This window comes from Colobus angolensis, unplaced genomic scaffold (assembly GCF_000951035.1).
Source record: "Colobus angolensis palliatus isolate OR3802 unplaced genomic scaffold, Cang.pa_1.0 Scaffold7, whole genome shotgun sequence".
NCBI classification, from domain to species: Eukaryota; Metazoa; Chordata; class Mammalia; order Primates; family Cercopithecidae; genus Colobus; species Colobus angolensis.
Window position 1 is genome coordinate 18600444 of NW_012120709.1, and position 12597 is coordinate 18613040.

The window sequence follows — 12597 nt, forward strand, 5'->3', positions numbered from 1 at the left end:
CTAATTTTTGTATTTTTAGTAGAGATGGGGTTTTGCCGTGTTGGCCAGGCTGGTCTTGAACTCCTGACCTCAGGTGACCCACCCACCTCAGCCTCCTGAAATGCTGAGATTATAGGCATGAGCCACTGCGCCCGGCCAAAAGGAAATTTTTTAAAACTAAATACAACCAGAAGGTTTGTGAGTTAATACGACATGTCGTCTGGATTTTGACCTACCATCATTAAGAAATGTTCTTTTTCTAAGCATTTATTACTAATATGAAAAATAAGGCCAACAGATTGTTTCAGACTAGATTTCATAATATACTTGTTATATCCCGATGGTATCACCATTGTTCAACATCTAGTTCTTCCCTTTGAAGGTTCAGAAAATGGATTTGATCATTTCATTTGATATGATTAAGACTGGAGAACTGATTTTATGTCACAATGTGTTTACTGTTCCGAATTGTTATACCTTCTAGTATAAAGGTGCCTGAAAGCCTAATCATGAAGGCTTATTTTTAAAATCAAATTTGGATGGCTTTGGTACCATTCACATAGACAAGAGTCATTATCTTGGCCAGGCATGGTGGCTCACACCTGTAATCCCAGCAGTTTGAGAGGCTGAGGCAGGCAGATCACTTGAGGTCAAGAGTTTGAGACCAACCTGGGCAACATGGCAAAACCCTGTCTCTACTAAAAATAAAAAAAAGTAGCCAGGTATCGTGGCGTACACCTGTAGTCCTAGCTACTCAGGAGGCTGAGATAGGAGAATCACTTGAACCTGGGAGGCGGAGGTTGCAGTGAACCGAGATTGTGCCACTGTACTCCAGCCTGGGTGACAGAGTGAGACTCTGTCTCAGAAAAAAAAAAAAAAAATTATCTCACAACTGGAGAAATGCTATTGCAGGAATACCACTGCCCTTTAATTTACACTTCTGATGTTACTCTTTACTATTTCAATAAAGTCTCACAAATTTGTAAGTTATTTTTCATTGATTACTAATCAAAATATATACCAAACCATCTCTGTACTCTGCTAGATGTATTAAGACACTCCCTTCTGACAATTTTAACCACTTCTTTCTTGAAATATACTTACAATTTTGCCAGGAAAACATGATATGTTAGTGTTAAAAGCAACTCTGTGGCAGTGCTGTGGAAGTTACTAGAAGACCTTTTGGTAAGGGAGTCAGAGAGGTAGATTTTCAATGGGATTTTTGAAAAGGAAAGGGGATATTTCAGGCAGGAGAAAAGTTTCTTCAGTGGCACAGAAGAACAAACATATCATGGTATGTTAGTCACTTTGCTAGGATGAAAATTCATGAAGGGGAATAGTGTATGGTCTAAACTCCTGCAGAGCAGGGACAATCTTGTTTCTTGGTATTCTTTCTTTGTAGCACAGTATTTGATACATTGGTGCTAAAAATTAAATTAATAAAGTCATATACATTTTGAGGGCATACTTTCACTCATGCTAGATTGTCAGAAAATGTTCTGCAAAATTAATGAATAGAAAAGGAAAGGAAGGATGAAGTGATTTAAAGGAAGAGAAAAATAATGAAAGGTAAATTGTTGCCAGATTGTAGAGTCCTCTAGTGGAAGTCTAAATTTGGACTTTATTCTGTGTCAGAATCTTCCAGAAGAGAAGAGTGGCATAATAAAATTGATGCTGTGCATCAATATAAACGGACTTAACTATAGTGTGTGAACAGGTTTGAAAAAGAAAAGTTTAGGGAGGGGGAGACCACTACTGGTGGTCTAATTTTAATATTTCAAACAGCTGCTTATTAAAGATAGGTTGTTTGGACAGTTGTCATGGAAATAAGCCCCGCCCCTTAAACCTCCTCCTCACTTCGACCTGTCAGTAAGGGAGGGACAGTCCAGGCAGTTCTATGCGTGTTCATTGTTTAGTAGTACTCAAAGCTGCCAGTGTGAGAGGATTTGGAAATCACGGGATCTGCTCAATACGAAAATGTTTTTTCGAGTCTTTCTCCATTTTATCAGGAGTCTTTCTGCCACTGCAGTGGATTTCCTTCCTGTGATGGTGCACCGGCTCCCAGGTAGGGGGTTTACCCTTTTCTCTTCCTCATCCTCCTCTTCTTGCCAGTCTGTACTTAGAATTCTGTGCCTCTTTCCTAAAGACTGCTGGGAGCTTCGGAAGCTTTCCGTCCTGTGTGCCTTAGATTAGACAGCAATTCCGCAGAGTCCCGGAAGTTAAAGAAGGCTGAGTTAGGATTGTTTCCTCATGGTCAGGGATACAGCCTTCACATTTGCATATTTTACGCAATATTTAGGGCAGGATTCAGGGGCTTGGGATTCTTTGGGATTTGCAATAAGAAGAATATTCAATATTTAGGGTTTTCTAAATTGAAAAATCACTGCCACACGTTCTAATGTAGTTGTTTGGTTTCTCTACTTGCATTTTGCGGGGACTGCCTTAAAACTCATTTATTGTTTTATAGCCTCCTATTATGGCTACCATTGTTACATGATTTTATTTATAGAAATTGGCTGATCTAGAACTTTCAGAAATCATACTAATATGCACTATAAATTTTAAAATTACTTAATGTAGTAATTTAATGTTTGTAGTATGCAAGGGAATGTATTACGTGCTGGAAGGAGAGGGGAGACAAACACCAGACCCTGTACTCAAGGAGTACTGGTAGTATCATTTATCATACAAGACAGATAAGATAAGGTCCATACGAGAGCTATAAACAGATGCTGTGAGTTCAGACTAAGGAGAATCAGTTCTTGCTGTAGGTAAGGCGAATGCTGTGTTTATAAAGCAAATGACATGGAAACTGGATCTTGAAGGATGAGTTAGGTGAGTGAATGTCATCTGAAGGAGTTGGGAAATATCCTAGATGAAGAAAATTGATTTGGAAGGGGGGAAATTAAAAATTCTATTTTGACATGTTGAAGGTCACCTGCCAGAAGTAATTGGTGAAATTAAGAGACTAGATGAGATTGCCAAGGGAGAGTGCTGAGATTAAAGATCCAAGGTAGGACCTTAGGAGCATTCATGAAGTGATAAGGGAGACAAGGAGCCCCTAAAGGGAATTAACATTTGGAAAGCATCCAGTATCTTTATATTTGATTATGACGACAGACATAAACAGGAAATATTAATCTCCTTTTATTTCCATTTTATCATTGAAAAACCTGAGGCTCAGAGACATTAAGTAACTTGCTCAAGGTTGTCAGCTAATAAGTAATAAAACTAGCATACTCGGGAGGCTGAGGCAGGAGAATGGCGTAAACCCAGGAGGCGGAGCTTGCAGTGAGCTGAGATCTGGCCACTGCACTCCAGTCCGGGCGACAGAGCGAGACTCCGCCTCAAAATAAATAAATAAATAAATAAATAAATAAAACTAGCAGAATGCAGAGAGTAGTTATAGGGCAGCAGAAAAGTTAGAATAGGATAATGTCTCAGAAGCTACGAATAGAAAGGAGTTTAAGAAAGTGTTAACATCAAAGTCTATTGAAACTTTGAAGATCATGTAGCAGATTACCAACAGCATGCTATGGAGTATACAACATATAGACATGTAAATATTTTCTACAATGTAAAATGCTTAAATTCGTGTATCTCTACTTAAACAAATGCCCAATTAGGCCATTCAATTTCCTTAAAAAAGTAAGATGAGTAAATTACATACCTGACCTTAGGGAATTTATTTTAATCTGAGAATAAGATAAATATGCATAATGTTAATAAAAATAGAGTAAAATGAATAACTGAGAGTTTTTCCTTCTCTATCTTTTCAAAGCATCCTCTTTGTACTTCTAATACTATAGTTCCCAGATTTTAGTATGCCTAAGAACACTACTTGCCCTTCCCCAGCGATTCTGATTTATTAGGACCAGAATGGAGTCCAGGAAACTGCATTTTAGCAATAACACCAGGTCTTTCTGTTGCAAGCAGTCCTGTACCAGACTCTGAGAAACAATGCTGAAATAAAACACTTACAGTGTCAGTGATCTGTTTACTAGGCAGTCAGTTCTTTTATTTCAGGGTTCTAATGCTTTTTTTCCCTCAGCAGTACCAAGTACTTTGTCAAATGAATAAAATAAAGAAGATATTACATCTTATTGGACTATCATTAAAAGCTATGTAAATATAATAGTAGCATTTTTTGAGTATTCTGTTCTAAAAGCTTTACATAAAGTAACTCATTTATTACTTATAGCCTTAGAAGTAATATGAATTATCATTATCCCCATCTTAGAAAAGAGGAAACAGACCACAGAGAGATGATAAGCATCTTTCTCAAGGCTTCTTATTTGGGAGGGGGCACATTTGAAACCAACCAGCTGGAGCCAGGTAGAGCTCCAGCTCACACCCTTAAATATTACACTGTGCTGCCTCTTTTTTTTTTTTTTGGGACGGAGTCTCACTCTGTTACCCGGGCTGGAGTGCAGTGGCATGATCTCGGCTCACTGAAACTTCTGCCCTCTGAGTTCAAGCGATTCTCCTACTTCAGCCTCCTGAGTAGCTGGGATTACAGGCAGCTGCCACTGATTTTGTGTGTGTGTGTGTGTGTGTGTGTGTTTTTTAGTAGAGACGAGGTTTCACCATCTTGGCCAGGCTTGTCTTGAACTCCTGATCTCGTGATCCACCTGCCTCAGCCTCCCAAAGTGCTGGGATTACAGGTGTGAGCCACTGTGCCCAGCCTACACTGTGCTGCCTCTTAAGGGAAGTACTGTAACCCTGGAGATAGACCTTGATCAATTAATGAATTTTTTTTTTTTTTCTTTTTGAGACAAAGTTTTGCTCTTGTTGCCTAGGCTGGAGAGCGGTGGTGTGATCTCGGCTCACTGCAACCTCTGTCTCCCGGATTCAAGTGATTCTCCTACCTCAGCTCCTGAGTAGCTGAGATTACAGGGGTCTGCCACAACGTCTGGCTAATTTTTTTGTATTTTTAGTAGAGATGGGCTTTCATTATGCTTCATTATGTTGGCCAGACTGACCTTGAACTCCTGACCTCGGGTGATCCACCCCCCTTGGCCTCCCAAAGTGCTGGGATTACAGGCGTGAGCCACCGTGCTCTGCTGGAATTTTCTTAGAACTAGAGATAAGGACATTGGGAAGGACATTCAGGGTGAAAGAGAATTTTATTTGAAAAATCAGGAAAGAATTAGGTTTGCCTCAATTGTTACATGTCATATAGGGGAGTAGAATGTCTCATGTGCTTCAAGCTGAATTTTTGAAAGATTTGAAAGAAATGGGATAGTAATAACTTGCTAAAAGAATGCAAATCTCATTTCTTAAGAGTAATAGTGTCCCTATGTGTTAGCTCATTTTTCTAGTCTAGATTTCTGAATCACTCTTAAACTTTTATGAGATAAAGAATTCTATTTTATAGCACTTAATTATTTATTTGACCACCCCTCTATGTTAGGCCGTACTGCCTTGTGAACACTGAGTAATGTTAAAATAATAGGGAAAGGTTTCAGTTCCATATTATACAGTAATGATTTTTACTTCGTGTGCCCTTTGCTCTTTAGGTAATTTCAGACTGGATATCACTGCATAATTTAATTTTTGACATCCTTCTACTGGAAAATGCCTTGCATTTTCATGTATATGCCATTCAAATAAAAGGAATTAAATTTAAGATCTTATTAAAATCACAAGAATCACTATGAAATCTTTGGAATCAGATTCTGGTATATCTAAATTACTGGGGTCAATGTAATTGGATAATATTGAATGGTGGTCATTTTTATAACAACGCGGTTGCTCTTAGCACATCTGGGGTTGGCATGTAACTTTATTCTTGTAAAAAGGCATTGTTCAACTATGAGAAATGATAAAAATAGTAACTGAAGTCCTAAGTTAGTTCTTAGGCAGATTAGTACTACAAGAAATGGAATTGTTGTGGGTTGAAAATGGAGAACCAAAGTGTTGATAGTCTGAGAATGAGGAAGGAGAGAGAAGAAATTTGGAGACCGTATTTGGTGTTAGGTTCACGTTTCCCTCAAGCTGCCAATTGATGAGATTATTGTCTGTGGGAAACAGGCAAGTTTATAGAAGATTTGGTAAAATATTTTTTGTGCTTTTGGTTTCCTCTGCACAGTTTTCAAAAGGTACATGGGAAATACTCATCAGAAAAAAGCCATCTTTGGGCAGTGTCGGGGTCTGCCATGTGTTGCACCGCTACTGACCACAGTGGAAGAGGCTCCACGGGGCATCTCTGCTCGGATCTGGGGACATTTTCCTAAGTGGCTCAATGGCTCTCTTCTGCGAATTGGACCTGGGAAATTCGAGTTTGGGAAGGATAAGTAAGCCTTGATTTTGGAGAACAACTTGAATTTCTTGGCATGGGCTGGTTCTATGAAATATGCATTAATATCTGCTTCCTCTGTGAGGTTAATATTGCCATTCCATCCCTTTGATTACAGATAAGGAAACTGTAGCCCAGAGGAGAAAAAAGGAGACTTTTTAAACAAAATATCCTGCTTTTTCTGCTCTGTAGACTATTGTAAATTTGAAGCCCTCTGTAGTTTGTTCCAAAAGAAGAGAGATGTCAGAAGCTGTCTGTGTGATGACTGAGCTGTTTTCCTGCGAGTTCCTGAAGGAAGGGCAATGTCTCCTCATACCACTCTCTCCCTAACCCAGCACTTGCCAGACACAATGGTCTCTTTCAGTTCCTCAAACTGGGCACAGTTGTATCTGCTCAGCATCTTAGCATTAGTTCTCTCACCTATCTTCCCTAATCTTCCCAAGACTGGTCTTGTCATTCGGATGTCAACTCAAATCTCATGTCCTTTGAGCCTTTCCTGATCTCCCAACATAAAAATGCCAGCACAGTCATCCCTCAGTATTCACAGGGCATTGGTTAGAGGACCCCCCTAAATACCAGAATCCAAGTATGCTGAAGTCTCTTATATAAAATGCATATATTTGCTTTTAACCTACACATGTCCTCCCATATCTTTTAAATAATCTCTAGATTATATTATAATACTTAATACAATGCCTACACATACTTCATTCCCATGGAGTACTCAGCAAATTCAAGTTTTGCTTTGCAGAACTTTGTGGCTTTTTTTCCCCACAATATTTTTGACTCAAGAGATTGGTTAAATCCACAGATGTGGAGCCTATGGGTATGGAGGGCTGACTGTATTAATTACATTACCTATTTTAATTATCTACACAGCGTCATCAGTGTCTGGTATTTTTTTGTTTGTTATTTGAGCGTTAAGCTCTGTTCCCCCATTGGAATGTAATTTGATGAGGGTAGAGATTTTTTTTCTAGTTCATCGTGTATCCCCACTACCTGTAACAGTGGTCTGCACCTAAATAGCATTCAATAAATAGATGTCAATAAATGAAAAACTCAGGCAGGCTGAGGAGCCTTGGGGCGGGGTGGGAAGGAGGACTGGCAGAGCCCTGGGTGTGGGGCAGAGTGCGTGTGTGTGGTGTGTCCCCGAGGGCAGGAAGGTGGCAAAGGGAGGCAAATCCGAGTGGGTGGAGGGAGGGGAAGGGCAGGAGGAGGAAAAGGTGGGAGGAGGACCAGGTGGAAGGGTGACGGCTCAGGACCCAGCAGGGGCAGTGCAATGAGTCTGGTGACCCTGTTCCTGAACGGCAGCCCCAAGAATAGAAAGATAGTTGCTGTATATGGAACTTTATCTGATTTGCTTTCTGTGGCCAGCAGTAAACTTGGCATAAAAGCCACCAATGTGTATAATGGAAAAGGTAGACTGATTGATGATATTGCTTTGATCAGGGATGATGATGTTTTGTTTGTTTGTGAAGGAGAGCCATTTATTGATCCTCAGACAGATTCTAAGCCTCCTGAAGGATTGTTAGGATTCCACACAGACTGGCTGACATTAAATGTTGGAGGGCGGTACTTTACAACTACCGGGAGCACTTTAGTGAATAAAGAACCTGACGGTATGCTGGCCCACATATTTAAGGACAAAGGTGTCTAGGGAAATTAGCAAGATCATAGAGGAGCTTTCTTAACTGACCGAAGTCCTGAGTACTTTGAACCCATTTTGAATTACTTGCGTCATGGACAGCTCATTGTAAATGATGGCATTAGTTTATTGGGTGTGTTAGAAGAAGCAAGATTTTTTGGTATTGACTCATTGATTGAACACCTAGAAGTGGCAATAAAGAATTCTCAACCACTGGAGGATCATTCACCAATATCCCAAAAGGAATTTGTCCGATTTCTGCTAGCAACTCCAACCAAGTCAGAACTGCGATGCCAGGGTTTGAACTTCAGTGGTGCTGATCTTTCTTGTTTGGACCTTCGATACGTTAACTTCAAAATGGCCAATTTAAGCCGCTGTAATCTTGCCCGTACAAATCTTTGCTGTGCAAATCTTGAACAAGCTGATCTCTCTGGATCAGTGCTAGACTGTGCAAATCTCCAGGGAATCAAGATGCTCTGTTCTAATGCAGAAGGAGCATCCCTGAAACTGTGTAATTTTGAGGATCTTTCTGGTGTTAAAGCCAATTTAGAAGGTGCTAATCTGAAAGGTGTGGATATGGAGGGAAGTCAGATGACAGGAATTAACCTGAGACTGGCTACATTAAAAAATGCAAAGTGAAGAACTGTAACCTCAGAGGAGCAACTCTGGCAGGAACTGATTTAGAGAACTGTGATCTGTCTGGGTGTGATCTTCAAGAAGCCAACCTGAGAGGAGCTGTATTTGAAGAGATGCTGACACCACTACACATGTCACGAAGTGTCAGATGAGAATTTTAGGGACTGGAGGAAGATGTACAAGATAAAAGTGTATTCCTTATCACTTTTCTTTCTCTACCCACTCAGTTGTCTAGAAGAAATAACACTGTAAGGAAATTAAAAAAAAAAAAATGTTTAGAGGATTATGCTTGTTCTCAGCGGTGCATAAGGAAAAAAATTGACTTTTTCCCCATATTCTGATTTTTAACAGAAAAGCACTCACTTAATAGATGTAGGGAAAATAGATATTTCTGCCTTTTGAATGGGGTAAAGGGGTTTACCTGGCTTTATGACCAGGAATAGTATCTATTATATTTGTTTTTAAATAGGCATGATGTGGAAATACCATCTTGGTTTGACATGCATTTGAGGATTTTAATTTATGGAAAACACAACATATGCAATTATATTTATTGAATACCTAGATGCAGTATGGATATTTAAATTGTTAAATCTTTATGAAAACTTGGAAAAGGTTGTTCAGGGTTATAAATAGCTTTAGTGATGCCTTCCCTCTTTAAATACCTGTCACAACATATGAATATGGTGAGATCAGACTCCCTAAGACTCTTTTCAGGTTCATTTTTATAATGTTTACTTTTTAGGAGAAAACAATAGCTAAATTAAAGTAATATCCAATTCTTACTGATTGACACAGAGTGGAAAGAAAGACATCGTTGTGCATCACTGTCATTCCAAAGATACAGTGGAACTCCGAATGGAGGAAGAACTTACCTATCACTACAACACTTATAAATGAGAATTTCTCAGAATTTCATTCTAGGCAAGTTTCAATCAACACCAGACCAAGCAATTCTATCTATTTACACTATTAGCCTAGTTTTCTGATACAATCATCACAAGCATAGGAAGATACTTCAAAACCAAAAAACCAAGGTGGTGCATCATTAATATTCATTTAATTCAAATACCAAATAGCTTACATAGGGCCAGCTTAGAAATAGGTACTAAATCCAGAGCTACTGCAATCAAAGCTTATATAAATGAATATGGTAGAGTTGTCTGCTAAAAGGCAATGTAATATAATTGCAGTTAGAACCCTACAGTGGGGAATGAGAATTTTTTTTTTTTTTGAGACAGAATCTTACTCTGTCGCCCAGGCTGGAGTGCAGTGGTGCGATCTTGGCTCACTGCAAGCTCCGCCTCCTGGCCTCCTGAGTAGCTGGGACTACAGTTGCCCACCACCATGCCCAGCTAATTTTGTGCATTTTTAGTAGAGACGGGGTTTCACCGTGTTAGCCAGGATGGTCTTGATCTCCTGACCTCGTGATCCGCCTGCCTCGGCCTCCCAAAGTGCTGAGATTACAGGTGTGAGCCACTGTGCCCAACCCAGGAATGAGGAATTTTAAACACATATTTGATTACAGCCACCAAAAAATATATACATCAAGTAAAAATAAAGGCATTTGGCTGCTCCAAGATGTAATGCCAATCAGTCAGCACCTGTGATTCTTTTACATATATATGTACATATTTTTTTTTTTTAAACAAATTTTAGCCCAATTTTCTTCAGTCATTATCTCTCTGCAGCAGCAGAGGAAGGGCCTGTACCTCTTTACTAGTAACCTGGTGTCCTTATTTCTGCCCCAGGAGAAGGGATATTGTCTGTGTCCAAATGGGTTCTGAATTCTACAGACTCATCAACATGAGGCAAGGAATCATTGAAAACCACCAGTGTCTCCTTTGGGAGAATGACATATCTTTAGTATTTATGTAACTCATTCTTCTATATCTACATATGCAAAGCTTTCCTTAACAGTAAAGGGTACGTATGCATAGTGGGAGGAGATCAGACCTTTACAAGTGAAGGAAAGCAACTTCAGAAATGAATTATTTTCTTTTTCTTATTTTTACCAAGACAGAGAAGTATTGAGAGATAATCTATTTTCATAATCAATATGTGCCTAAATTATATTTAAGTCATTTCACTCTGTACTATATTTTCAGGAATTATAGAATGTGTTATTCATTCATTTAAAGGTACCTCTGTAGAAATAACCTAACACTGCAGAAGGATCTGAAAGATCTAAACATGGTGTGCTTAGAAACTGCAGATTTTAGATCTAATGTATACTGCATTAATAAATGACATAGTGTTAAAAAAATAAATGAAAAACCAGTAACTCTTCAGTATAAATTTCCCTCAGTATCTACTAGGGACATGAAGCTATGTGACAAAACCTCTATGGCCAGGATGGAATCTGCTTTGTTTTAAACATTGTTAAATATTAGAAACAATTTTTTATTATAAAAGTTTTACCCATATAAAACTTTTTAAAATATAGAAAAGGGAGGCTGGGGGAAGCATGTACCACCTGACACATCCTTTATTAGCACTTTGATGTATTTCCTGCCAGTCTTCCCCACTATTTCTATAGATTTGTTTTAAGTAATTACGATTATATGTAGTATTATTTGCCCCGCTGTAATAAAACTTCACACTATCATAAGCCTTTTTATTCATGTTGCTACCAAGTCTGAAAGATCATTATTTTTAATGGCTAGATGAATTCCAGGAATTACTGTTTTTTTTTTTTTTAAATATTGTGGTAAAATATAGAAAACATACAATTTACCATCTTAACCATTTTTATATGTAGAATTCAATGGCATTAAGTAGATTCATATGATTGTGCTACCATCCATTCACAGAACTCATTTTAACTTGCAAAACTGAAACCCTGTATCCACTGAACACTAATTTCCCATTCTTCCCTTCCTCTAACCCCTGGAAACCACCATTCTAGTTTCTGTTTGGTAAATCACCATGCCCTTTCCTCTGGGCCTGGTTGGAATTTGATCATGGTCCTTCTGTCTCTCATGGTCTGTTGTTGGAAACAGACGAAGAACTAGGGATGTTTAAAAAAAGACTATGAGGCAAGGAGAAGTAGAAGAGAAGGAGGGCAAAGGGGAGGAGGAGGAGAAACTTCTAATCCAACTCCCAGAGAATAAACAGCCTCTTACAGAGGGTATATGGTATTTCACCTGCTGCAGAAGGAGACGCTGTAATATATTGTTCAAACCAAGTAGCAGAACCACTCAGGGTCCAGGCTTGCCCCATAGGCCTCTTTGAAGATAAGAATCTTTGTGGGACAAGTGGATGGCATGGCTGGCCCTCACAAGTGTCTACTTTGTCCTCAAATCAGTTTCTTCAGAGTCAGTGGTGGGCATTTATAGCAGGAACAAAGTCTTGCCTTCCCCTTGGACAGATATCTTCAGGTCAAAGGGAGACAGACACTCAGTTTAGTGGTTGGCTGCCAAGACAGGACATACAGGGAGAGGCAGTGACCTAGGGAAGGGCAGTGTAAACCTTCACCTATGGATAAGAATAGCCCTGCTCACATGTGAAGCTCTGGTTACTCTGTTAGATGCCATTTAACATATTCATGTCAGCACGCAGACACAGTGATGACATGCCAAAGGCCTATCTTCAATTAAATTGTTTTCATCAGTGATTTAATTGAAGACATACTAGTTTTTAAAATTATGTGAAGACTGGGTGTGGTTTATCACACGTATAATCCCAGTGCTTTGGGAGGCCAAGGCAGGAGGATGGCTTGAGGCCAGGAGTTCGAGGCTAGCCTGGGTAACATAGCAAGACTCCATCTCTACAAAAAATAAAAATTAAACAAAAGTAAAAAGAATAAAGTTACATGATTTGGGCAGAATGTTAAATAGCGTCAGCACCTTTAGTCTCTACCATTCTCTAGACAGGACTTCAGGATCCATAGTCTAGGCTTCCAGTTCCTGGACTGTCCCCACTGTAATGATTGTCCCCCTCTGTGCCACTTCAACAAGGCCACATACCGAGGCCACACTTGGAACTTACTCTACAGAATTTCTCCACCCCTGAAATCTTGAACTCTGAAACTCTACTC

The 12597-nt window shown here is 39.3% G+C and overlaps 1 protein-coding gene and 1 pseudogene across 6 annotated transcripts in view; both read left to right on the forward strand.

The window, feature by feature from the left end:
- The first annotated feature begins 1835 nt into the window (after window positions 1–1835).
- Window positions 1836–12597, forward strand: part of BCO2 (beta-carotene oxygenase 2) — a 49851-nt gene continuing 39089 nt past the window's right edge. For 2 of the 6 annotated variants that reach the window (XM_011926748.1, XM_011926752.1), the window contains exons 1-2: window positions 1836–2044; window positions 6071–6275. In XM_011926748.1, coding sequence (XP_011782138.1) covers window positions 1957–2044; window positions 6071–6275 — 293 coding nt within the window. In that variant the 5' untranslated portion in view covers window positions 1836–1956. Of the gene's footprint in view, window positions 2045–2110; window positions 2815–6070; window positions 6276–12597 lie in introns of those variants that run through there. The other 4 variants (XM_011926750.1, XM_011926751.1, XM_011926749.1 and 1 more) reach the window with 3 other exon arrangements.
- On the forward strand, window positions 7557–8710 carry LOC105501025 (annotated as a pseudogene).